The sequence below is a fragment of the Cetorhinus maximus genome, chromosome 15 (genome assembly GCF_964194155.1).
Source record: "Cetorhinus maximus chromosome 15, sCetMax3.hap1.1, whole genome shotgun sequence".
NCBI classification, from domain to species: Eukaryota; Metazoa; Chordata; class Chondrichthyes; order Lamniformes; family Cetorhinidae; genus Cetorhinus; species Cetorhinus maximus.
In genome coordinates, this window is record NC_135893.1 from 99,005,727 (window position 1) to 99,031,272 (window position 25,546).

The 25,546-nt window shown below is 41.9% G+C and overlaps 2 protein-coding genes across 6 annotated transcripts in view; both read left to right on the plus strand.

The window, feature by feature from the left end:
• glyr1 (glyoxylate reductase 1 homolog (Arabidopsis)) overlaps positions 1–11,148 on the plus strand; it is a 47,935-nt gene extending 36,787 nt beyond the window's left edge. For 4 of the 5 annotated variants that reach the window (XM_078559043.1, XM_078559044.1, XM_078559045.1 and 1 more), the window contains 4 exons: positions 1,605–1,767; positions 2,792–2,971; positions 4,080–4,204; positions 10,481–11,148. In XM_078559043.1, coding sequence (XP_078415169.1) covers positions 1,605–1,767; positions 2,792–2,971; positions 4,080–4,204; positions 10,481–10,555 — 543 coding nt within the window. In that variant the 3' untranslated portion in view covers positions 10,556–11,148. The remainder of the gene's footprint in view (positions 1–1,604; positions 1,768–2,791; positions 2,972–4,079; positions 4,205–10,480) is intronic. The other variant, XM_078559047.1, reaches the window with a different exon arrangement.
• An 8,900-nt stretch (positions 11,149–20,048) lies between these two features.
• Positions 20,049–25,546, plus strand: part of rogdi (rogdi atypical leucine zipper) — a 32,321-nt gene continuing 26,823 nt past the window's right edge. The window contains exons 1-2 of the mRNA XM_078559051.1: positions 20,049–20,125; positions 25,094–25,165. Of these exons, the coding sequence (XP_078415177.1) occupies positions 20,090–20,125; positions 25,094–25,165 (108 nt within the window). The 5' untranslated portion in view covers positions 20,049–20,089. The remainder of the gene's footprint in view (positions 20,126–25,093; positions 25,166–25,546) is intronic.

Consider the following 25,546-nt stretch of genomic DNA (forward strand, 5'->3'; position numbering starts at 1 on the left):
TTTTGCTTTATATAGATTGGGCTTGTACCAATTTTCAATTCAGCCAGAGTGAACTGTACACATCTGTATACGCTGGATATTTCATGCAACACAGATTGTAAGATAGAGAATAGAAGCAATAAAAATATAACCATTCTGCAAGTTTGAAGAAAATTAATTAGTATGTAATTCAAAACTGCTTCTAGAAATCTTCTACTTCATGTCCTGGCTGCATTGAAAATGACTTGCACCAATGGTCCCAAGTCTAGGTTTCTTTGTGGTGGACTGTTTGAATCAAGTGGCAACCCTGTAGATAGGCAATAGTTACCTTAATTCTGAAATGTAGATTCCAGTTACAGCTTTGTTTCAATGTTCTGAGCTTCTGTAACATTTTGCTTCAGTTATTCATCCGAAAGGTTGAGGAGGGGGTTGCAGTTAGCTCATTTGGCTAGCACGTGGATCAGACTAACGCTAACATCAGAGTTTGATCCCTGTTCTGGCTGAGGTAGACTTGGCGCCTGCCTCCTTGCCTTAGCCAGAGTAAAAAAAAAGAAATCAAGGCACTTAGTTGTGGGATTGCCAAGGACCTGCCTTTCAGGAGAGAGGTGAAGAAAATCCATCTGAAGTCATTTCTTTGCTACCCTTGTATTTGGTTCCCAGTCTATCCTTCTAGAGCTTTCAGCTCCTCCTTACTTCACTGATATCACCAATGTTTTTTTTTTCAGTGTTCTATGGCCACTCCCAAATATCTTTGTCTTTCTATTTTCTCAGACAAGCCTTGTGTTCCTGTTCTTTACTTCTAGCCTGGTTTGAATTTTTTTTAAAATTTGTGTCAGTTCAATCTCTTGTAACAAAACATTGTATAGAAAATGTGGGAAGTTGGCTTCCCCATTAGCTCAATGGGTAAATGTGTCATAAGGTATGATCCTGAGCCATTCCAATGGAGAATGTTCAAGATTTGATCCTGATATGTGCTGAATTAGCTGAGCTCAGTTGGCGCAGGAGGACAAATGGGACAATAGGCCTCAGTCTCCCTGTGCTAGGGAGGTAAATGTTAGATACAGTTGCCAATCCTGATCATTGCCAGTCACCCTTCTTGAAAAGTTCACAGTATGGGCATTGCATAAGGACAGGATTGACGGGATGCAATACCAATCACCCTTTGAGGTGAAAAATGTAGTGGTGCACTGCTGTCATCCATATCTGTGGCAGATTCTGTCACTTGATGAAAGGGCAAATATGTTGGATAACTACAGTTTTTAATAAAATATTTAATTTTAGGTTTCTATGATTGGCATGTGTGGGAGGGTTACTACACCAGGGATTGCCTTGGCACAAAGTGAAGTGGATCTGGAAGAATTGAGTGTGGTTTAAAAATCTTGTCTACGGTTGCCTTAGACCTCACCGGCGAAGGTTTCAAAGTTTTCCTGACCGAATTTTCAAAATAGTGATCTAATATTCCAACTGGTGCTTCACTTAGTGCCGTGACCCAGCTCTCTGATTCCAGTGCTGTGCCTGGTGCTTTAAGATCTTGAGGTTGGCGGACCTTATCTGGGATACTCTTTTTAAACTAACAGACTCCGTAGTAGCCAGGACTGATGTGTAATTGTTACTCCGTTGCATAGGTGATCACTTCCAGAGGGGGGCGCTTTCTCGAAGCACCAGTCTCTGGGAATCGGCAGCTATCGGAAAATGGAATGCTGGTGATCCTTGCTGCCGGAGATAAGGCATTATTTGATGATTGTAGCAGCTGTTTTCAGGCCATGGGGAAGAAGTCTTTCTATTTGGGTAGGTCTGTGTTTACAGAATCCTCAAACTATTTCTCCCCTAAACTATTTTTGAATTGCCTTGATGGAATTGTTTATGGTTCTAGAAAGCTCAAACGTCTCAAGTTATTTCAGGAGGAAAGGCAAAATCATACTTTGGTAAATCGATTAAATATTGAACCAAAGTAACAGTTTATGCAAGAAAATATAGTAAATCAAATGTCACTCTATAACATACAGTAGCTTGGCTTTTTGGTACAGAACATTATTTGTTGGCGACTCCACTTTAAAACTCTGTTCAAAACAATCCTTTTTGATTTTATTGCAATGTAAATTTTTTTAATACTGTGTATGCTGCTAAACCAACTAATGGAACTGGCTAAAAGTGACTGAGCATGACACTTATCCCAGAGGAGGTAACTTGTACGCATGAAACAACCTGATCAACGAAGCATTCTGTCTTGGACTATATCCTCTTGCTCAGCCCCCTCACCTTATTAAGCTTGTTAACTTCTTTCCTGCACTACTAAATAATACCAGTATTTGGTATTTAATTTTAAAATGTGTTTTTTAAAAAAAAACCTGCGGAATCAATAGGTTTTGTCCTTTTTTGAGATCCCTAATAAGGAGACTTATTTTCCAAAATGACACTTCTCACCCTGCCAGTGCTTAATTTGCGTAACTGATTTGTCTAATTGAGAGAAAAGTAGCACTGATGCTGGAAACCTGAAATAAAAGTAGAAAATGCTGGAAATACTCAGGTCTGGCAACATCTCTGGAGGGAGAAACAGAATTAAACTTTCAGCTTGATGAGCTTTGAAGAAGGGTCATAAACTTGAAACGTTAGCTCTGTTTCTCTCTTTGCAGATGCTGCCACGCCTGCTGAGTATTTTCTGCCTTTTCTGCTTATATTGAATTGAGGGTGTGGCTAGGGCTGTCTGACAATCTCAGCATGTTGTATGAAATTAAGTTGATATGCAGGTACTGTTTTCAAGACTAGGTGAAGCACATGAATGGACAAGCTTAAACTATTGTTTCCTTTTCAGGTGAAGTGGGCAATGCGTCGAAGATGATGCTGATTGTAAATATGATCCTGGGCAGTTTCATGGCTTCTGTTGCTGAAGGATTCACATTGGCTAAAATAGCCAGCCAATCACAAGAAGTATTGCTTTACATCCTGAGTCAGGGACCTTTGGCAAGTGCTTTTTTGGACCAGAAGTGCCAAAGTAACTAACTTTTCTAATTTTTTGGGTGGAATTGGTTAATCCAGGGGATTCTGATTGTCTGAAATATACTTAGTCAATTCTGGATTAGTAGAAACAAATTAATTTCAAGTTAAAAATCCAGGTGCAAATACTGCAACTGGAAGCAAACTGAGAATTTAGTTTAAATGAGAGTCCATTTGTAAGCAACATCTTTATCTTGGCCTGTTTCATGAAGAAACTATAGAAGTTATGATATTGGGCAATAACTTTTCAAAAGGATCAGCAATAATTGAATCAATGGACCTGCATTATTGATAACAGGTATATTCATTGCTTTCTGTGGTTAGATTGTTTAGGGCCATTTTGCAAAACTGTTTCAAGTTTGCTTCAAACATCCTTTGGCGCTGTAGAGCTGAAATAAGGTGTGAAAACTGTTGTTTGGTTGAGAATCTCCAATTGCAGGTCTTTTGAAAGCTGGGGAAGTTAGTGCAGTGCACAGTTGATTCCTGTTGAGGTATGTGTTTAATAGCCTGTATTTAAAGTTCAAAACATCCATAACTCACCCATAAGTGAATGAGAGATTGCCGCATCAGCAAATCTTGTGAACAAGTTACACTTTGTAGAATCTTATGAACAGTTTGAAACAGTCCATTACATGTGAAACATGGAAAACTGGTGCACAGGTTGTTGCAACTTCTGCAAGCTGCAAAGGATTGCTTGCACCATTGCATGAACACAGGCTTGAAGGTGACTTTTTGCACCTGATTTTGGTTAGACAAAGTTACTACTCATGCCACTGGAATGGAACTGGTTGTAACTATGTGGTGGACTGGAATATTACATAGTTGTGCCACAAGCCAAGCAAGACCCAGCTTTTTGGTTGGCTCTAAGAATGAAGAGAAATCTGAAAGTTAGCTGCTTGCATAACACATCCAGTATTTTTTTAAAAACTGGCCAATATATTTGCAATTTTTTTTTCACAGAACTTTAATCTTGCTCAACCTAAAGTTGTAATTCTTCTTAATCTAATACCGTCTTTTATCTTTTTGCCATAGCTTTGTTGTAAGATATGTAATGATAAATGACCAAATCCATTAACTGTATCCACTAGTGATTCTCTCATTATCAGATATTTTACAGGGAAACTTCAAGCCTGACTTCTTGTTGAGAAACATACAAAAGGACCTCAGGTTAGCCATTGCTATGGGTGATTCTGTCAATCATTCAACTCCAATGGCTGCTGCGGCCAATGAAGTAAGTTTCGGACATGTTACCCCCCTAATATTTGTTAACAAATCAAATTTTAAAATAGAAAATGTTGGACTAGCTCCATGTATCAGTGGGACGACATGGGGTACCTGTGGTTTCCCCACATTGTGCTCCTGATCTGTTGAACTATTCAGAGTGGCACTTGAAAGAACAGCTTCCCTAGAGGTCCTGATTGGTATGGGAATAGTGTGCAGACTGGAATGGTGTATATCATGTCAGTCGGCAGTGGGGCTTACTATTGCTTATTGTTATCCCTAACCACAGCTCTAGGAAGTTCTGGCAATGTTTCTAAATATGTTAGCCTATTTATGCTCAACATTTCTCATCTACTACTGTCTCTATCCTTGTTAATCTTTGTTTTTGCTTTATCTTTCAAATTATAAGCCATACATTTATAATCGATCAGCTTTATGATAAATTTTTTTTTTTTTCCATAAGCATTAGATTGGTAGTTCATGTTTGTCTTATGTAGTCAGACTTTGTGTTTTAATCAATCATATTTAAGGATTACTGTTGCAGGATTTGGAAGCATGGTTGGTTGCCTGTGTTTGTAGTTCAAGTTCAATTATTGTGCCCTTGGTGTACAAGTTCTCCAAGGTTTTTTCATTCTTCCTTTTGATTTATTGCTGATTTACTAATTTGAAGGGCTGAGTGTCCAAATCTACCTGTGTTGTAGCACATTCTGGCACAACTGGTGGTCCTCCACTGTATTATATCCACAATAGCTTTGAGTGTTACCTTTAAATTTTCTGTTGGTTGAGACACCCTGAGTATAGAAGACTAGAGGCGAAAAAATAATCAACTTGAAAGTGACAGTGAAGGCAGCAGTATTGTCCACTACAACAAGCATTACATCATAAAATGCTGTAATATTTGAAATGGCCAATTAGATTTGTTTTTTAGATTAGTTTTATCAATAATTAAGAAATAATCTGGTTTGGAACTATGCTCATGTTACCTTTCCAAAGCTTTACAGTGAGAGTACTGCAATATGAAATATCTAGTAATGGTAACTTTTAATCAACAGCTTGATGACATTGCTCTATAATTGGCAGCCTTTTGCTTTTTAAGTCCAAAAGGCTAGAACACATGGTACTTGAACTCTGGACAATTACCAATCAGAAGCAGATCAAAGCTTTTAATTGTCTTCAATATCTTGATTTTAAACCTAAGCACTTGGGCAAACTGGGTAGACAATTAAAAATTAAGTTTTTAAACTTTCCTTTCCTTGTGAGCCCAAAAGGAGATGGGAAAGTTTAAGTTTTTCCTGCTGTGGCTTTCTGAGTTGCAGAGCACTTCCAAAATGCGCTCCCTATGACCTCCTAAAAGCCTTTTTGGCAGATTGGGTTGGGTGGGGTGGGGGGGTAGGGTGGTGTTGTCGAAACTGACCAGGGAGCCAGCAGCCTTCTGAGTTTAAATCTTCCCAGGTCTCAAGCCACCAAGGTCCAGATAGTTTGCTCCCTCTTGACCCCACCTACTCAGTTAAAATTGGGGCGCTTTTATTATTTAATTAAAATTTTATTAATGTAGTTTCTGTCCCAGAGTAAGTGTATTTTTAAAATCAGTTTTATCCTAATGCCCATCTGCAGGCATCTGAGAATGCTGATGTTCAACATCATAGCAAGTCAGAGCATCAGTAATACAGATCTGAGGCAAGTTTTATGACTAGGTTCTGGCTGAACTTTATTAAACTCTACAGTAAATGGAAGTCACATCCCTACATGATTAAAAATTAATTGAATGAACATGAACACATACATATGAATTAAGAACAGGAGTAGGCTGCTCAGTCTCTTGACCCTGCCCCACCATTCAGTAAGATCGTGACTGATCTGATTGTAACCTCAACTCCACATTCATACCTACCCCTGATAACTTTTCAAGCCCTTGTTGATCAAGAATCTACCTAACTTTGCCTTAAAAATATTCAAAGACTCTACTTCCACTGCCTTTTGAGGAAGAGTTCCAAAGACTCACGACCCACTGAGAGAAAAAATTTCCCCGTCTTTGTCTTAAATGAGCGACTCCTTATTTATAAATAGTGACCCCGAGTTCTAGATTCTGCCACAAGAGGAAACATCCTCTCCACATCCACCCTGTCAAAGACCCCTCAGAATCTTAAAGGTTTCAATCAAGACACAGCTTACTCTTCTAAACTCCAGTGGATACAAGCCTAACCTGTCCAAACTTTCCTCATAAGACAACCCGCCTATTCTTGGTATTAGTCTAGTAAACCTTCTCTGAACTGCTAATGTGTTTATATCTTTTTTTAAATGAGACCAATACTGTACACAGCACTCCAGATGTGAACTCACCAGTGCCCTATACAACTGAAGCATAAGCCCCCTTCTTTTGTAATCAATTCCACCCACAAATGATATTCTATTAGCTTTCCTAATTACTTGCTGTACCTGCATACTTTTGTGATTCATGCACTAGGACACCCAGATCCTTTGAATCTGAGCTCTGCAATCTTTCACCATTTGGATAACAAGCTTTTTTATCGTTCCAGTCAAAATGAACTATTTCACATTGGCCCACATTATACTCCATTTGCCAGATCTTTGCCCATTCACTTAACTATGTCCCTTTGTAGCTTCCTTATGTCCTCTTCACAATTTACTTTCCTACTTATCTTTGTGTCGTTGGCAAATTTAGCCACCATACCTTCAGTCCCTTCTTCCAAGCCATTTATATAAATTGTGAAAAGTTGAGGTCCCAGCACTGATCCCTGTGACACCACTTGTCACATCCTACCATTTAGGAAAAGACCCACTTATGCCATATCCGCTTCCTGTTAGCTAACCGATCTTCTATCCATGCCAATATGTTACCCCCTACACCATGAGCTTTTATTTTCCATAATAACCTTTGATGTGACATCTCATCAAATGCCTTCTGGAAATCTAAGTACAGTGCATCTACCCCTTTATCCATAGCGCATGTGACTCCTTCAAAGAACTCCAATAAATTGGTTAAACATGATTTCCCTTTCACAAAACAATGTTGACTTTGCTGATTGCCTTGAATTTTTCTAAGTTCCCTGCTTTAACATCTTGAATAATAGATTCTAATATTTTCCCGATGACAAGATGTTAGGCTAACTGGCCTGTAGTTTCCTGCTTTCTGTCTCCTTCAATTTTTGAATAAAGAAGTTACATTTGCTATTTTCCAATCTAACGGAACCTTCCTAGAATCTAGGGAATTTTGGAAAATTAAAACCAATGCATCAACTATCTCACTAGCCACTTCCTGGACCTGAGGATTTGTCAGCCCGAAGCCTCAACAGTTTGCTCAATATCACTTCCCTGGTGATTGTAATTTTCTTGCGTTCCTCCCTTCCATTTCCTGATTTATCATTATTTCTGGGATGTTACTTATCCTCCTATAGTGAAGACTGAAGCAAAATACCTGTTTAATTCATCTGCCATCTCTCTACTTTCCATTATTAATTCCCTGGATGCACTTTCGATAGGACCAATGCTCACTTTAACTTTTATTTAAATATCGATAGAAACTCTTACATCTCTATATTACTAGCTAGCTTTCTCTTGTAGTCTAATTTTTCCCAACTTATCTTTCTGTCATTCTTTGCTATTCATACTTTTTCCAATCTTCTGACCTGCCAATTATATGCGTTGTCTTTAAGTTTGTTACTGTTACTTTGATACGTTTAGTTAACCACAGGTGGTAGGCCCTCCCCTTGGAATTTTTCTTTCTCATTGGATTTCTCATTGGACTGTTTCTATTCTGTGTATTCTGAAATATCCCTTTAAATGTCTGCCACAACTTTTGTTGACATGTCTCTTAACCTCATTTGGCAGTTCACTTTAGCTAACTCCCCTTTCATGCCCTCATAATTGCCCTTATTTAAGTTTAAGTTTAAAATACCAGTCTTCGATGCACTCTCCTCTCCTTCAAACTGAATGTACAATTCAGTCATATTATGATCACTACTACCTAGCGGTGCCTTCAGTAGGAGGTTATCAATTAATCCTATCTTGGTGCATAATACCAGGTCGAGTATAACCTGCTCTCTGACTGCAGAGCATGCCTGTTCTAAGAAACAATCCCAAAAACATTATATGAATTCCTCATTTGAGCTACCCTTACCCATCTGATTTTTCCAGTCTATATGTAGATTAAAATCTCCCATGATTATCACCGTACCTTTCTGACAAGCTCCCATTATCTCTTCCTTTATGCTCTGTCCTACCATGTAGTTACAATTGGGGGGCCTGTACACCACTCCCACAAGTGACTTCTTGCCTTATCATTTCTCATCTCAACCCAAATTGCTTCCACACCCTGGTTTCCTGAACTTGGGTCATCCCTCTCAAATGTAGTAATATTATTTAATTAACAGAGCCACTCCTCCACCTTTTCCTAACTTCCTGTCCTTCCTAAGTGTCATGTACCCTTCAATATTCCAGTCCTAATTTATGTCATCCTGTATAGCCATGTGCCTGTTATGGCTATCGGACTGCACTTATTCTACCTGAGCTACAGTTTCACCTGTTTTCCTTTGAATGCTACATGTGTTTAGATGCAGAGCCTTTAGTTTTGACCTTTTTATTATTATTGTAGCATCTAGCCTTATCTGCTGATTTACTCTTAGATTTGTACTCTGCCCCCTCCTGTCATGGTCTGTTTATCATTTCCCATATTAGTACCTTTCTCTTTTGTCTTGTCTCTACTCTTTGGTTTACCACACCTTCCCAAATTTGATCCCTTGGCCCCACTATTCAGTTTAAAACCTTCTCAACTTCCCTAGTTTTGCGGCTTGCTAGGACACCAGCCCCAGCACGGTTCAGGTGTAGACCGTCCCAACTTAACAGACCCAACAGATCCCACTTTCCCCAATACTGATGCCAGTGCGCCATGAACCGGAACCCACTTATCCCACACCAGTCTTTGAGCCATGTATTAATTTCTCTAATCTTATTTGCCCTATGTCAGTTTGCACATGGCTCAGGTAATAATCCAGAAATTATTACCTTTGAGGCTCTGCTGCTTAATTTAGTGCCTAGCTCCTCATACTGACTATGCAGAACATTCTTCCTTGCCCTGCCTGTGTCGCTGGTACTTGGATCACGACCGCTGGATCCTGCCCCTCCCACTGCAAGTTCCTCTCCAGCCCTGCGCAAATGTCCTGAACCCTGGCACTGGGCAGGCAGCACAGTTGTCTGGTGTCTTGCTCCTTGCAACAAAGAACAGCATTAACCCTCCCTTACTATACTGTCCCCTACTACCAACACATTCCTTTGTGCTTCCCTCGCTTGAATGCCTTCCTGTACCACAGTCAGTTCATCCACCCTGCAGCCCCCACGTTCATCCAAACAAGCTGAAAGAATCTGTTGGACAATTGCAGAGACTGACACTCCTGCCCTCTGGGTCCCCTTACTTGCCTCAGCTGCAGTCACACCCTCCTGTCCCTGACCACCTTCCAAATCAGAAGGCCCTATCCTAAGGGGTGTGACCACTTCCTGGTACAAAGTGTCCAGGTAACACTCGCTCTCCGTGATGTGTAGCAGTGTCCGCAGCTTAGCCTCCAAATCAATGACTCTGAGCCGAAGCTCCTCGAGCCACCAACACTTACTACAGATGTGCTTGCCCTGCATAACACTGATATCCAGGAGCTCCCACAGGCTACAGCCAAGACACATGAACTGTACTGCCATGCTTATGTGCTTTAATTATTTGATTTAATTGTTTTCTTTTGTAAATTTAGTAATCTTATCACAAATTCCTGTACTATTTTAAACCTTAGGAATAGAATAGACCTTGACCACTTACCGGATACTCACCAAGCAGCTAGCTTCTTCCTCTGTAGTGGAGCAAGAACCAGTTTCGACAGGGTAAAAAAGTTAGGAAAAAGCAAAGGAGCATCTCCCCTCCTCACTGAACTCCCTCAGTTCACCAAACACACTCGCTCCTTTGAGGTTGCCCTCCAGTGCTAGTTACACTGAGAATATCTGAACTTATATGTTCTAAACAAAGGGACTTACTGAATTTTTGATTTTCCCGTGTTAATCCCTTTAGTGTAAACGTTTTAGAATGAGTTGGATCTACTGCTTTCGGATCTGGCATTCGTTCAGTTTTGGAACTGACTATGGATTTGCGAAAGCAGGGTGATTCCTCTGTTGATTTTCCCCCCCCTCTCTTTGTGTCTTTCCCAAATAGTCTTCCAGTGTTTTGCAATTTGTCCTGTTCAGTTTTGCCATTAATATCAAACTATTTTGATTTATTATTTTCCTATAGGTGTTTAAGAAAGCGAAGGCGTTGGACCAGTCTGAAAATGATATGTCTGCAATATACCTGGCGTGCAACCAGTGACCACCACAATGTTTTAATTGTTTCCTTTTAAATTCGGGGCCATTTACTTTGGTTTTTATGTTTCCATTATCAGTAACTGCTCTAATTTACCACACTGGCCATTGTATATTGATTTCCTCTGGCAACTGAGAATGATAATGGTCCAGGCCCAGCCAGATCTCATTAACACACTGGCACATGGCACCTCCTGAGACTGTGAAATTAGCATGTGCCGACCAGCTGCTGCTTTTCTTTCGGTTGTAATTTTGTTAGGATGGTGTTAAGAAGTTATTGAAAGATGGGTTGTTGACAAAGGTGTATGTTTGTGTTAACCCTTTACGGTTGTTTTTACTGGTTTTGTTTAAGTACCTCCTGATGTGGTAACTGCTGATACAAGCCCAGTTCTGGTACTGCCAGTCACCAGATCGACACTATTATATCACCAAGGCGTAAGTGACAAAAGTACAAGATCCACGAAGCAATCTCGAGTACTGCTGAGAAGAATGGGGTAAATAAACAAGTTTCAGGCCTGTGCTGTGGTGATATTGCAGTGAATTTTATACTCTGGTTACCTTGGTGATGCCAGTGTGGGTTGTGTATGTATGTGTGTGTATATATATATATATATATATATATATATCAGAATGTCAGGTATTGTTCTTCTGTTCAAAATGAAATATTTTACTGAATGGGTGTCCTGCTTAATATTTGCCCAGTGGTTTGTAGTTGAGGGAAAAGTATTTGCTGAGGCGGGAAGAGAGGAGGGAAAAAAAAACACAAATCGCACTGGAAGAAAGTCTGCACACTTTCTGAACAAGTCCAGTTATTACTTTTTTGTTTTGCAAGTTATAAACCTGTAATGATCTTTTTGTGACTTTTAGAAAACTTTTTCCTAAAGGAAATTTATTTTGCTGCCTTGTCAGAAAAAAAAAAGCTGCCACTTTGTTTAGTACTCAGAGTTATTAATGAGTTTTCTGTCAGACTGACCTTAGTTCTTCTTGATGCCAAATGTTTTGGGACCCTCTAAGAATGTTGCAGTATTAAACCAGTACATGCTGGAGAGATTTGAGTTAATTTCTTTTTCTGTGCATTACTTGCTCCCAACCGCATCCTGTACATTACACCATTTATACAATTTCTGTATTCAGTGCATGATTGTACTCGACCTACAGTTAAAGGTTTTCCTTTAAATTTGTATTTATTTACCTTCCTAGATTCTAAAGTATTTTTTTCATTTGCCCACATACTTATTTAAAAATAAAAATTATGCAAACCTGTCAATTGTGTTTTAGGCCCATATTCCTCATGGGTCTTTGTGCTGATTATTCGCAGATGTAGATCCAACTTGGGAATGTAAATTGGACGTGGCTCCAGTTACTTTTAATTGCTTTTACGTTACCGACACCTTATTGTTGCATGGAGTGGGTGTGGAATGTAATCTTGGTCACTTTATAAGGCATGTGATCACTTTTGGCTACACCAAAGCATGATGGTCAAATGTTTAACATGACCATCCATTGGACCTAAAGATGGGTCAAATTCCATTAAGCAGCTTTTAATGAATATGTAAGAGTGGCCAGATTTGATTGGGATTGGCCCGTGGATTTCTGACTGGAACAAGGGTCACTAAAATCAGAAAAATTAATCTAAAATGCATGCACACCCCTGATTGTCAGCAGCCCATTGAGGCTGTGCCTGTATTATTATGGTTTGCTATTCTTGCCTGTGAAATAATTTACAAAAATATCAGTTGCCATTAAACAAGAATAACTTATGCCTTTGCGTGGACTCTCTATCTTGCATGCTCTGAAATAAGAGTTTGCCCTCGTGTACAGTGAGAATGGAATCTGTTTGATAGCTTTGTTGTGGTTCTATTCACAAGTAGAATATTTAAGTAAAATGTACAAATGGCCTCTTCAGAACTTGTCATCATCCCATGGTTCAGACTTCTGTCACTTTATCGAACTTGGAAGCCCTCAAGATAAATGTGCTGTACGCAATAGTTGGGCAGATGCTGGTGCACATGAAGGACTATGCTTAATTCAAGCCCACGATTGCTGAGGTTTTGTGGATATTGCTAACCAGTCTGACCAAAATATATAAACAGCAGAAACATCTTCAGTTTGCTTGTCCTGTAAGATCATTATGGTATCTCCATTTTTTAAAGAAGAAACTGGATTATGGCACAGTTCACCATGGAGCGCTGTACCAGCTCTTTCATTCAGGCTAAACACTTTATTGTAAAATGCAGAGGGTCATGAGACTACAGTACATCTCTGCATTAATGATTATTGTGACTAGAACCACTTTTTTTGTAAGAATTGATAAGACTTTGAAGTCATTCCTGTATGTAGGTATGCGTACAGGAATGAAAGAATCTAATTTCTAGATGTATCAATAATGTTGGCTTACAATCACTAACAGCCTTTTACATCCTTCTATTTGTTGTAACTTAACTTTCAGAAGGAGAATTTATTTAATTATGATTTAATTGATTCCTGAATAATTTTCTTGCACAAAACCATTACTGTGCTTCCACTTTGCATCAAAGGTTTGTTTGCTTGAGTTATTAAACTATTGCCTTGCAATGCACAGAGTGGCCTGTATCTGTGATAGAGAATGGTGCATATCCAGTGCTATAGTTTCACAAAAATAACCTTTACTATTATACTCATTTTTAAGAAAAAAAATCTACCTGTAAATGCTGCTTCCACTGCTAAATACACCACCCCCCCCCCCCCTCTGCAAAATACAGTAATGCCATCCATGTTCACAAGTTATTGTTCAGTTAACATTTATTGGGTAGGATTTGTATCAAGGTTACTTAATACAGATCTACAGTTTCACCCTCCAAAACACCAGTTAATTTATGACATTATCACTGGCTAACGTTCTGCAAAGGTTTTGAGTAAATGACTACAGATAAAACCTGAATCCTGTAAAAGAACACTTGTGTACACAAACTACTGTGGTATTTTTGTGAATTTATCGTACCTTTTTTCTTGCTCCATGTAGCCTGAATTTAAAGTTGCATCCAAAGTACACAATATCCTGTCATTGCATTTTTATATAGCTTATGGTATTTCACTTTAAGATCAATATTGCAGAAATTGGCTACTATTTTTATGGATCCATAACAAAGTTATTTTGTTATGTACAAAATTGTATACAATTTGTCAAATGAGTATTCGGAAGTGTAGTGAATATTTTTTTTAATGTGTTAAGTTCAGTCTAGCTTGGTCAATAAATGCTGTTATTGTTCAGGAAACTGGTTTATAATTGTGTCTGCATTTTATTTTAGTGTGCAAGCCGAGATTTAAAAAGAACATCTTAGTTTTTGCATCATGCTTCTAATTGAACAAAACAGTTTGGATGAGTGGTGGGGACCCCAGGTCGCTTCCATGGGGGAGACCTGATGTGACTTAACTGGCCAATGCAGGCCTTCCATGGAATTTAGGAAATCCTGCCCCCGCGGAGAGTTTCTGGCCAATCAGAGGCTAGAGCAGCTCTCCAGTCCCAGCAGCATTGAGGGCTGCCAGTAATCCTCCCAGCCCTGGCTTGAGGATCTCCGATGGATCCCTGGACATGGGTGAGTGGGGGCAGGTTTAGGGTCACTGGACAGAGGGATGGAGGTAGTTTTCGGCAGCTTGTCAACAAGGGGCAGGTGTTGCCCCACCCTGCCCCGGACACAAGGCCGCAGGCAAACCAGTTAGATCCCTGAGCCACTGCTGAACTCTTGTGGGCTCAGATAATTGTTGTCAAGTGGCTCATTAATGAGCTTAATTGGTATTCTGCTGCCAGGGGGCTGGATTCCTGCATCGGGTGCTTCCTGCCCCAACTTAATTTTGGACAATTTTCCTGACGATGGGAATCTGAGAGTGTCCCCACACAATTCTCTGGCCCCGTGCCATTGTGCCTGCTTTAGTCTCAATTGAATTCCACCCATAGTCTCTCTTTTTAAAAAATTCTTTCACAGGACATGGGAGGTTGCTGGCTCGGCCAACATTTTTATTGCCCATCCCTAATTGCCCTTGAAGGTAGTGGTCAGCTACCCTCTTGGAACACTGCAGTCCATGTGGTGTAGGTATACTCAGTGGTCTTGGAGGAAGTATTGAGGAAAGGCAAGGTGCTTGCACAGGGTTGGGCAGGGCGTGCCTGACTGAGTTCGAGAGAAGGGAAGTGGAATAGCAACTGAATCATATAGTTGCAGCACAGGAAGAGGCTGTTTGTCCTGTCTTATCCATGTCTCTGCACGAGCAACTCATCTAATGCCGCACTCGGCTTCTTTCCCTATAGCGCTGCAATTTTTTTTCTCTGCAGATATATATCCAATTCTCTGTGGAAGATCTTGATTAAATCAGCCTCCACCACACTCGGGCGGTGCATTCCAGATCCTAATCACTTGCTGTGTAAAAAAATAAACGTTGCTTATATTGCTTCTGCCAGTTAAATCAGTGTCCTCTGGTCCGTGACTCTTCAGCTAATGAGAACAATTTCTGCCCATCTAGTCTGTCCAGACCCTTCATGATTTTGAACAGCTCTATCATTTTTATTCATTCATGGGATGTGGGCTTCACTGGCTAGGCCAGCATTTATCGCACATCCCTACGTGCCCTTGAGAAGGTGGTGGTGAGCAGCTGCCTTGAACCACTGCAGTCCATGTGGTGTAGGTACACCTACAGTGCTGTTAGGAAGGGAGTTCCAGGATTTGACCCAGTGACTGATGGAACGGCGATATATTTGCTCGTCAGGATGGTGAGAGACGTGGTTGGGGTGGGTGGGGGGAGCTTCAAGGTGGTGGTGTTCCCATCTATCTGCTGCCCTTGTTCTTCTAGATGGTAGTGGACGTGGGTTTGGAAGGTGCTGTTAAAGGAGCCTTGGTGAATCCCTGCAGTGCATCTTGTAGATGGTACACACTGCTATGGTGTGTTGGTGGTGGAGGGAGTGAATGCTTGTGGATGTGGTGCCAATGAAGCAGGTGGCTTTGTCCTGTATGGTGTCAAGCTTCTTTAGTGTTGTGGGAGCTGCCCTCATCCAGGTAAGTGGGAAGTATTCCATCACATTCCTGACTTGTACCTTGTAGGCGGTGGACAGGAATTGGGGAGTCAGTAGGTGAGTTACTCGTCACAGGATTCCGAGCCTCTGACCTCTTGTAGCCACAGTATATGGCTCATCTAGTTCAGTTTCTGGTCAATGGTAAACCCCAGGATGTTGATGGTGGGGAAAGTCAGTGATGGTAATGCCATTGAACATCAATGGGCAATGGTTAGATTCTCTCTTGTTGGAGATGGTCATTCATTGTCTGCCACTTGTGTGGCGCAAATGTTACTTGCCACTTGTCAGCCCAAGCCTGGATATTGCCCAGGTCTTGCTGCACCTGGACAGGAACTGATTCAGTATCTGAGGCGTGGCGAATAGTGCTGAACATTGTGTAATCATCAGCGAACATCCCCACTTCTATGATGGAAGGAAGGTCATTAATGAAGCAGCTGAAGATGGTTTGGCCTAGGACACTACCCTGAGGAACTCCTGCAGTGATGTCCTGGAGCTGAGAATACTGATCTCCAACAACCACAACCATCTTCTTTTGTGCTAAGCATGATTCCAACCAGTGGAGAGGTTTCCCCCCTGATGCCCATTGACTCCAGTTTTGCTATGGTTCCTTGATGCCACACTCTGTCAAATGTGGCTTTGATGTCAAGGACAGTCACTCTCATCTCACCTCAGGAGTTTAGCTCTTTTGTCCATGTTGAACCAAGGCTGTAATGAGGTCAGGAGCTAAGTGGCCCTGGTGGAACCCAAACTGGGTGTCAGTGAGCAGGTTATTGCTAAGCAAGTGCAGCTTGGTAGCACTGTTGATGACCCCTTCCATTACTTTACCGATCGTAGAGAATAGACTGATGGGGTAGTAATTGGCCGTGTTGAATTTGTCCTGCTCTTTGTGTACGGGACATACCTGGGCAATTTTCCACATAGCCGGGTAGATGCCAGTGTTGTAGCTGTACTGGAACATCTTGGCTAGGGGTGTGGCAAGTTCGGGAGCACAGATCTTCAGTACTATTGCCGGAATATTGTCAGGGCCCATAGCCTTGGCTCTATCTAGTGCCTTCGGCGTTTCTCTATCACGTTGAGTGAATCAAATTGGCTGAAGACTGGCATCTGTGATGCTGGGGACCTCTGGAGGAGGCCGAGATGGGTCATCTGAACGGCACTTCTGGCTGAAGATTGTTGCAAATGCTTCAGCCTTATCTTTTGCACTGATGTACTGGGCTCCCCCAACATTGAGGATGGGGATATTTGTGGAGCCACCTCCTCCAGTGAGTTGCTTAATTGTCCACCACCATTCACGACTGGATGTGGCAGGATTGCAAAGCTTAGATCTGATCCATTGGTTGTGGGATCACTTAGCTCTGTCTATCATTTGCTGCTTATGCTGTTTGGCATACAAGTAGTCCTGTGTTGTAACTTCACCAGGTTGACACCTCATTTTTAGGTATGCCTGGTGCTGCTCCTGGCATGCCCTCCTGCACTCCTCATTGCACCAGGGTTGATCCCCTGGCTTGATGATAATGGTAGAGTGGGCGATATGCCGGGCCGTGAGGTTGTGTTCAAGTACAATTCTGCTGTAGATGGCCCACAATGCCTCATGGATGCCTAGTCTTGAGTTGCTAGATCTATTTGAAATCTATCCCATTTGGCCTGGTGGTAGTGCTACACAACATGATGGAGGGTATCCTCAATGTAAAGGCAGGACTTGGTCTCCACAAGGACCATGGGGTGGTCACTCCTACTGATACTGTCATGGACAGATGCATCTGCGACAGGCATGTTAGTGAGGATGAGGTCACGTATGTTTTTCCCTCTTGTAAGGGAACCAGCCACCTGCCAACAGACCCAGTCTAGCAGCTATGTCCTTTAGGACTCAGCCAGCTCGGTCCGTAGTGGTGCTACAGAGCCACTCTTGGTGATGGACATTGAAGTCCCCTACACAGTACATTTTGTGCCCTTGCCACCCTCAGTGCTTCCTTCAACATGGAGGAGCAGTGATTCATCAACTGAGGGAGGGCAGTATGTGGTAATCAGCAGGAGGTTTCCTTGTACTTGTTTGGCCTGATGTCATGAGACTTAATGGGGTCCGGAATTGATTGTTGAGGACTCCCAGGGCAACTCCATCACGACTGTATACCGCTGTGCTGCCACCTCTTCGGGGTCCTGCCAGTGGGACAGGACGTACCCAGTGATGGTGGTGTCTGGGACATTATCTGTAAGATACGATTCCGTGGGGATGACCATATCGGGCTTGACTAGTCTGTGAGACTGCTCTCCCAATTTTGACACTATCACCCCCCCCCCACCACCCCCCCTGCCATAAGGAGGACTTTGCAGGGTTGACAGGGCTGAGTTTGCCATTGTCATTTCCCGTGCCTAGGTTGATGCCGGCTGGTCTGTCTGGCTTCATTCCTCTTTTTGAGGCTTTGTAGCAATTTGATACAACTGAGTGAAATGGCTTAGCAAGCAAGAGTCAACTACCTTGCTGTGGACCTGGTGTCACATGTAGGCCAGACCAGGTAAGGACGTCAGATTTCCTTCCCTAAAGGACATTAGTGAACCAGATGGGTTTTTATGACAATTGGCAATGATCACCATTAGATTTTTAATTCCAGATTTTGGTGGGATTTGAACCTGAGCCCCTGAATCTCTGGATTACTAGTCCAGTGACAATACCTCTCCTCTCAACCTTCTCTAAGGAGAACAATCCCAGCTTCTCCAATCTATCCAAGTAACTGAGCTCTTCTATTCCTGGAATTATTCATGTGAATCTTTTCTGCACCCTCTTAATGCCTTCACATCTTTCCTAAAAGGTATTGCCTAGAACTAGACACACTACTCCATCTGAGGTTGAACCAGTGTTTTATGCAGGTTTATCAGAACTTCCTTGTAGTTATTGTACATAATCTTTCTAGTTACCATAACAAATTTGGCAGGAGATGAATCCTGGAAATACAGGGAGGTTACTTTGGGAGAATCTGAAAAGTGGAGAAATAATGCAATGGATGTAGGATAAGATTTGAGAAAGCTAAGGTGAGACAAATGCATTTAACTAGTTCCAGGCTTCATTTTATATGTGTGACTCATTTTATATGCAAAAATACCTGGAGTATACGTACTTATTTGAACTATATTTGTTTTCATGGTGCTTTGTTAGCAGTTGTTCGAGTAAACTCCATCTTAGAAATTTTCTTGCTTTCAGAATGTGTTTATCAATAGGAGATGGAATGTCATACATGATTTGTTAAAGCATTTAGTACAGTACTTATCTAGATAAGTGTGGTCTTAAATTCTGTGCGTGGAACTAGATAACCCTAGGTTTGATAAGAACATGAAGGTACACAGGTGTTAGAAAATACTTCTAACTGCAACCTACAATTTTCTTCCCACAGTGATCTATTATATTTTCTACTTTTAATCTGCTGCATTCTTTGGTTTTTCTGTTCACAACTAGTGCACCCAAGTGACCATAATTTTCCTTGTGTCGAGTTATTGAAAGCCTTTGATTTAATAAATGGTTGGACACGTATCCTAAGTTTTCTGGTGCATTTGTGATTTTTTTTTTTAAACTATCTCTATAGCTCTGGTACGGGTAATTCAATAACTTCAATAGCATTCCACCTTTGAGTTGTGTCGTGAAAGGTTTGGTAGCATGTGATTAAGTCAGACTGCAGTTGGTGCAATAGGAATCCTCCCTACACTCCTGCTCAGATTGCCATTAATTGATTTTGGCCTTGTATATTTCCTTTACATCCCTGATGCTGGTTGGGTCTACCTCCAAATGTTTGATGTTTAATAGTTCACCCAGGGAGTGCAAGTTGCTGTGGCAACTTACTTCTACCTGCATGCTGTAGTCTGGAGCTGTGGATAGAGATGGTCGAGGCTCCAATGTTGTTTTACTACACGGCTGACCAGGAATATCTCCCACTCTTACTGCCTGCGACTGGAGTGTGTGGGAAGGATTTTGCAAGTTGATGCCCAATCTATTGGACAGGGTTATGGACGCACCCTTGCCCATCAGCTCCTGGGATGGAGCTTGAACCTACAGCTCAGAGGCAGGGATGCACCACAGGACCTTCGCTCTTCAGCTGTTTGGGATCCACAGATTAGAATTCCCAACCCAAAGCTCTGCCTCTCCTTTAAAATCTGCCTCATGAGTAAGTGTTTGGTATCTCTCTCCCCCCAAGGTTTGGCGGTTACTTTTAGTCCAGTATTCTGTGCAGCGTCCTGACACATTTTGTGGAGGAAAGAAAATGAATAGTAAGTAATTGAATCGTGCAGATTTCTAGGATCTCAGTAATAACCAATATCCCCCCTCCCCCTCCCCATCCCATCCCATCCCATCCCCATCCCATTCAATCCTCTGCCCACAACCAGGGAGGTGTGAAGAAAATGGCCGCTGCAGGGAAGGGCCGGGGACCATTTAGAGCGGGACACAGCCGGAAGGGGCGGAGTGTTGTTGAGGCGGACGCCGGAAGCGCTGCTCTTGCCCTTCAGCGAAGCGGGATGGCGGCGGCGAGCGAGGCGGAGAGGATGGTGTTGGTGAGTTGTGGCAGCCGGAGCGGAGACAGCCCCTCAACCCAGCCCGGGGAAGAGAGGGGAAAGGGGAAGGGGGGGGGGTGGGAAATGATGGAGGCTCCTCCGCCGGCAAGGACTGGGCCGCAGCTGCAGCAGCAGAGGAGAAATGTGGGCGGTAAACAGAGCGGGTACCCCCGGGTGGAGGGGAGCGGGTACCCCCCCGGGGGGAGGGGGCGGGTACCCCCCACCCCCGGGGGGAGCGGGGGAGCGGCTGGGGGCGGATACCCGTGGAGAGGGGAGAGGAAGATCGGGAGTGAACCCTGGATACCCAAGGAGGGGGGATGGGTACCTGGGGCAGGGTGGATACCAGGGGGCGGTTTAGGAGTTTACCTGCTGGAGAGGGAACCAATAGCTGGGGTGGTGGATACTGGGAGTCTGGGTATTGGGGGGGAGGGGAGGGAGGGAGGGGGGGGGGGCGGATACCCATGGGGGAGGGGGAAGTACTGGGTGGGCAGATAACTGGGAGTGACGGGGAGGTGGATCGTGGAATCAAAACAAACATAGCTGGAAAAGCTCAGCAGGTCTGACAGCATCTGTGGAGAGGAAGAGGAGTTCATGTTTTGAGTCCGTATGACTTTTCATTAGAAGTGAGTTCTGATGAAGAGTCATACGGACTCGAAACTTGAACTCTTGTCTTCCTCTCCACAGATGCTGTCAGACCTGCTGAGCCTTTTCAGCTATTTTTGTTTTTATTTCAGATTTCCAGCATCCGCAGTATTTTGCTCTCATCTAGGTGGATCGTGGAGTTTGGGTTCTTGGATGCAGTGGTGAGAGCTGATTCCTGGGGTGGTGGATACCAGGAGTCTGGGTACTTGGAGGGGGCAGATACCTCTGGGATTGGAAACTCGGGGGCCACATACTGGGGAGGGTGGATAATGGGAGTACTGGTAATGGGGAGGATATTTGGAGGGGCCGATACCTGGTGTGATGGATACTGGGGTTGGGGGATGCCAGGAATCCAGGTACATGAAGCAGTTGCATCTTCAGGTTCCAAGCAGCAAAGTCCACACTTAGCTGATGGCTATAAAAGGAGAGCAGAGATAAATATTTCATTATAAACATTTGATAGGAGTGCTCCAAAAGGTGAGAGAATGCCAAAGTGTTTTGTTTTGTCATATTTCCAACAGCAGTGTTTCTAAATGCACTCAGTTGTGCATTATAGCTTATTTTGAGAGAGAATGCAATCCATTTGTGTAGATACCAGAGCTTAACCAAGCAATGGTAACTATGGAAAAGACGAACTGAATTTTCCGCAAGCCAGCACTCTATAATAAACACCATTAGACTATGTATCTTTAAAATATATCTATACCCCCACAATGCTGTGGTAAGTTGAAGATTTTATACTGGGGGTGTTACTTCTGTTGCTGTCTTCAGAAGATATATGGCACAGTCTATGAAGCTATCAAATATTTTGGTTGTTAATTTGTTTTTGGATCTGGCCAAATTTTCAACAACAAACTGTTTTGGAAAGGCAAAATCTTTTCCAGCCCCCTTTTTATTGTAGTCCAGCAGGCAACACCAAACTCTGATAACTGCCGAAGCTTTATTGATCTACGGAGAGCCAGTGCTGACAGGACGGGCCCAATCGCCGCCTCTGGTACTGTAAAGATTCTGTGATCTTCACGTGAGTTCCTGAGCTCCGATGGAGGAGCTTGATTGCTGTGCTGGTGAATATTGGCATTTTACTTCTACAAAGATTCCCTCTTCTTCTAATTTGATTTGTAAATAAGTTGATTTATCTCAGCTGCTCTTCCTGTGTCTTTAAATGGTTTTAGGAAAACCATGTGATTCCTTTCTCCCAGTGAAATGAATTGTAGATGGGCTTTTGAGTTGAATTAGTGAGTGGGTTTGAAGAATAATAAAACATGTGAGTAGCATCTTTCAATCACTGCAAGCCCAACAGTTTGTTTCTATTTTATAAATAGAATGGAAGTAAAGCAGTAATCAATTTGTACAAATATTCTAGAAAAGACATTAAAGCCATGAAGAGCTCACAACATTGATTCAACTTTAATAGCATGGTTTGGAAGTAATTCTGATGAGAGAATTGAGGTACCAGTGCTATTTCCACTGGGGCAGAGAAGACTATAAAGAGATTTCAGCTTTTGAAAATTATTAATGATGTTAGGACTGGGCGAGGAGGATTGAGCTGGCTCACCTTCTGTTCAGCCCCCTCGGTTGGTTACGGCAAAGGTTTAAAAAGAAATTCTTTTCCCCCGTAAATGCTTTTTCCAATGTATTTATTTGTTAATAAGGAGCCAATCAAACCAGGTTTACTTGAGTCAAACAAAGAGTAAGTTTATTAGTTACTAAACCCGAGAGAGAAAAAAAATAAAGACGCGATGGTGCACGCACACACAGATATCAGAAGCAAGAAAGTTAGAATCCCATAAAAAGTTAAAAGAATATACGATTAAGTCCTTTGCTTGTCTTTGAGGCGTAGATTGTTGAACACCATCGCAGCTTGAAATTAGTTGGTTTCCTGTAGAATTCTGGAGTTGACTTGGCTTAAGTCTGCACTTTGTTGAAAAAACCCTGGCTTCAGAGAGAGAGAGATCGTTTCTGCTCTCTTCCAGCAGTGTTTTAGATGATTGTGATGTTTCTTTTTCCTTGTATTGTCAGACTGGAGGAGTGGTTTTTAAAACTCCTGCCTGTATATTGCCAAAAAGGAATTTGATTAGCACGTCTTGCAGTCTTTAGTGCAGACCAAGTTATCCCATTTTTTGATCTTTTCACCTCCGGGACACATTTCGAGATAGAAACTGATAGGAGATGGGGTGATTTTGTCCCCCCCCCCCACCCCAGGGGGTTTTGAATGTTAGAGGCGCATCTGATTGGTTAGCAGTTACCATTATCTTGATAGAATGACAGTTGATTAAAGTCCAGCACTTTGGATTTTTAATGCCTTCCTTTCGAGAGAGTTCCCTGTTTGAAGTAGACCTTGACATTCTCCAGGGGTGGAATTGCATGCAACAGGCCTGCAGTGCAATCAAGATGACCACTTCCCTGGAAAGTTTCTAAGTTACAGTATCAGGCATCAGGTGACTTTTGGCAGCCATTTTTTGATCAGTGTCTTGTATTTTATTTAAAGCTGGTCTTTAAACAGCTCAATATGTCTGTGGTTAGCTGGTGAAACTGTGGGTAGATGTCACACTCTGTTTCCTGTTGTTGTGACAATGGTTTTGAAAAAGTGAATAGGGAAATAATATTTTTGGGAGGAACTCCAATTTGAAATAGGCACTGAAAGGACAGAGATGAGAAGAAATACCCTTACGCAGGTTTGTTAGAACGTGAAAGATTGGATAGGCTGGGGTCATTTTCTTTGGAGCAATGAAGGTTGAGAGGGGACCTGAGAGAGGTGCATAAGATTGAGGGGCATTGATAGGGTGGACAGGAAAGCACTTTTTCCATTCGTAGAGGGGTCAATAACCAGGGGGCATTTTTTTAAGGTAAGAGGTAGAAGGCTAAGAGGGGAGTTGAGAAGAAACTTTCACCCAGAGGGTGGTGGGAGTCTGGAACTCGCTGCCTGAAAGGGTGGTTGAGCCAGAAACTCTCGTAACATTTAAGGAGTATTTAGATATTCACTTGCGTTGCCATAGCCTCCAGGGCTATGGGCCAAGCACTGGAAAATGGGATTAGTGTGGTCAGATCTTTGTTGACCAGTGTGGACATGATGGGTCGAATGGCTTTCTTCTGTGCTGTAGACGTCTATGAACTGAATTATTCAGGCAAAAAAGCCTTGCATCATTTTAAGGGGAAAATTGGATAAATGTTTGAAGTAGAAGAAAACACCAGGCTATGGAGAGAGACTGGGCAACAGGATTGACCCTGGGTTCCTCTAGTAATAAGAGCTGGCATAGACAAGGTGGCTGACATAGCTTCATTCTGTGGTTACAACTTTGTGATTTTTGTCTCACTTTGGTACAAGATGCAAAGAAAAACGCGAGCAACATATCGCCTCTTGCATGAAATGCTGATTGGCACTGATAAATACTCCTATTTTGAATAAAAAGAAATGTCGTGGGTAATAATGAAATGCCTGAGGCACTGGAGACACAAAGAACTTTTATCCATCCTCTGGCAGTGTTATACAGCTTAGTTATTTGCATTAGTTAAACTGCCTCACAAGCTGTGTTGTTCTTGGTGCCTTGCTCCATAGAAAAAGTGAATGTAAATTATTCCTTGTTTATTGTACAGAATAGCAAATATCTATCTGGCAATGAGTTTAAGGCTGTCATGCAAATATGGGGTTCTTTTGAATTTCTTGTGGTTTAAGTGTGCTTTTACTCTCCACGTATAAGTTGCAGTGGCAGAAAGCAATAACTAGCAGAGAGGGAGAAGAGTGCAAGTGTACAGAATCTGACATTTAGTGGGCGAGATCTAGTTAGTTTTACCACTGGAAAGAGTGGAACTGGAAATAAGAGGTTAGACTGGATGCATCTGAGGGTCACAACAGATACTCTTCGCAGGTTGCATTTGACTAATGGACATGATAATGAGGGAGGCCTCAGCTCTTCTCCATTGTGTAATGGGACCAAACCATGTTTTCTTATTGTTGGAACAGAGGAAGTTGTGTGAAATTGGCTAAAATATCTTGATATATTTAATTATTTGAGAAGACTACTAATTCCAGGTCATTGTGTTAACAATGATGAAATTAAGGTGTGGCAAGTCTTTCACTTCAAAGCATAATTTCTGTTATAAGGGCAGCAATTATAGCGTTGAATTATAATTAGTTTGGGTAATATAGCAATTGAATGATGTAATGCTAAATTCAATGACATTATTGTATGCCTTCCTCCATCTTAAAACTAAAGCACCCTCTCTCCTATCTCAACCCCCTACATACGCACACATCACGTTGCCTGCAAAGCTGCCTCTAAATTATATTATTTTGGTGAAAAGTTTGCCTTTTTTGAACTGTTTCAGGAGGAGGAATTTAAATGGTTATTGCGGGAAGAAGTTCATGCTGTCCTTAAACAGCTGAAGGATATCCTAAAGGTAATTTACTCTCTCTTTGGATCATTGCATAGGAGACTGAGTTTGATATTCCCTCAACAGTCAATAAATATTCAGTTACTGTTTAACATTGCAGTGTTCTGTAATAAAATACATTTTAATTACCATATATTCACCTGTAAAAAATGAATTATTGTGACCAATTGGTTTAGGCCAGAGGTCATGAGGTTGACTTTTACATGGGTAATGTTTTTGAAAATTGACATTTGTGCTTCATTTGGGGCCCCAAAAAAACAATTGCAACGGAATAAAGTGAAAACCAACAACGCTAAAGAATTGCTGTTAATTCTCTAACATTTATTTCTTTTATAACATTACAACCTATATACATTTCATCCAACACAGCATAAATATATTCCATAA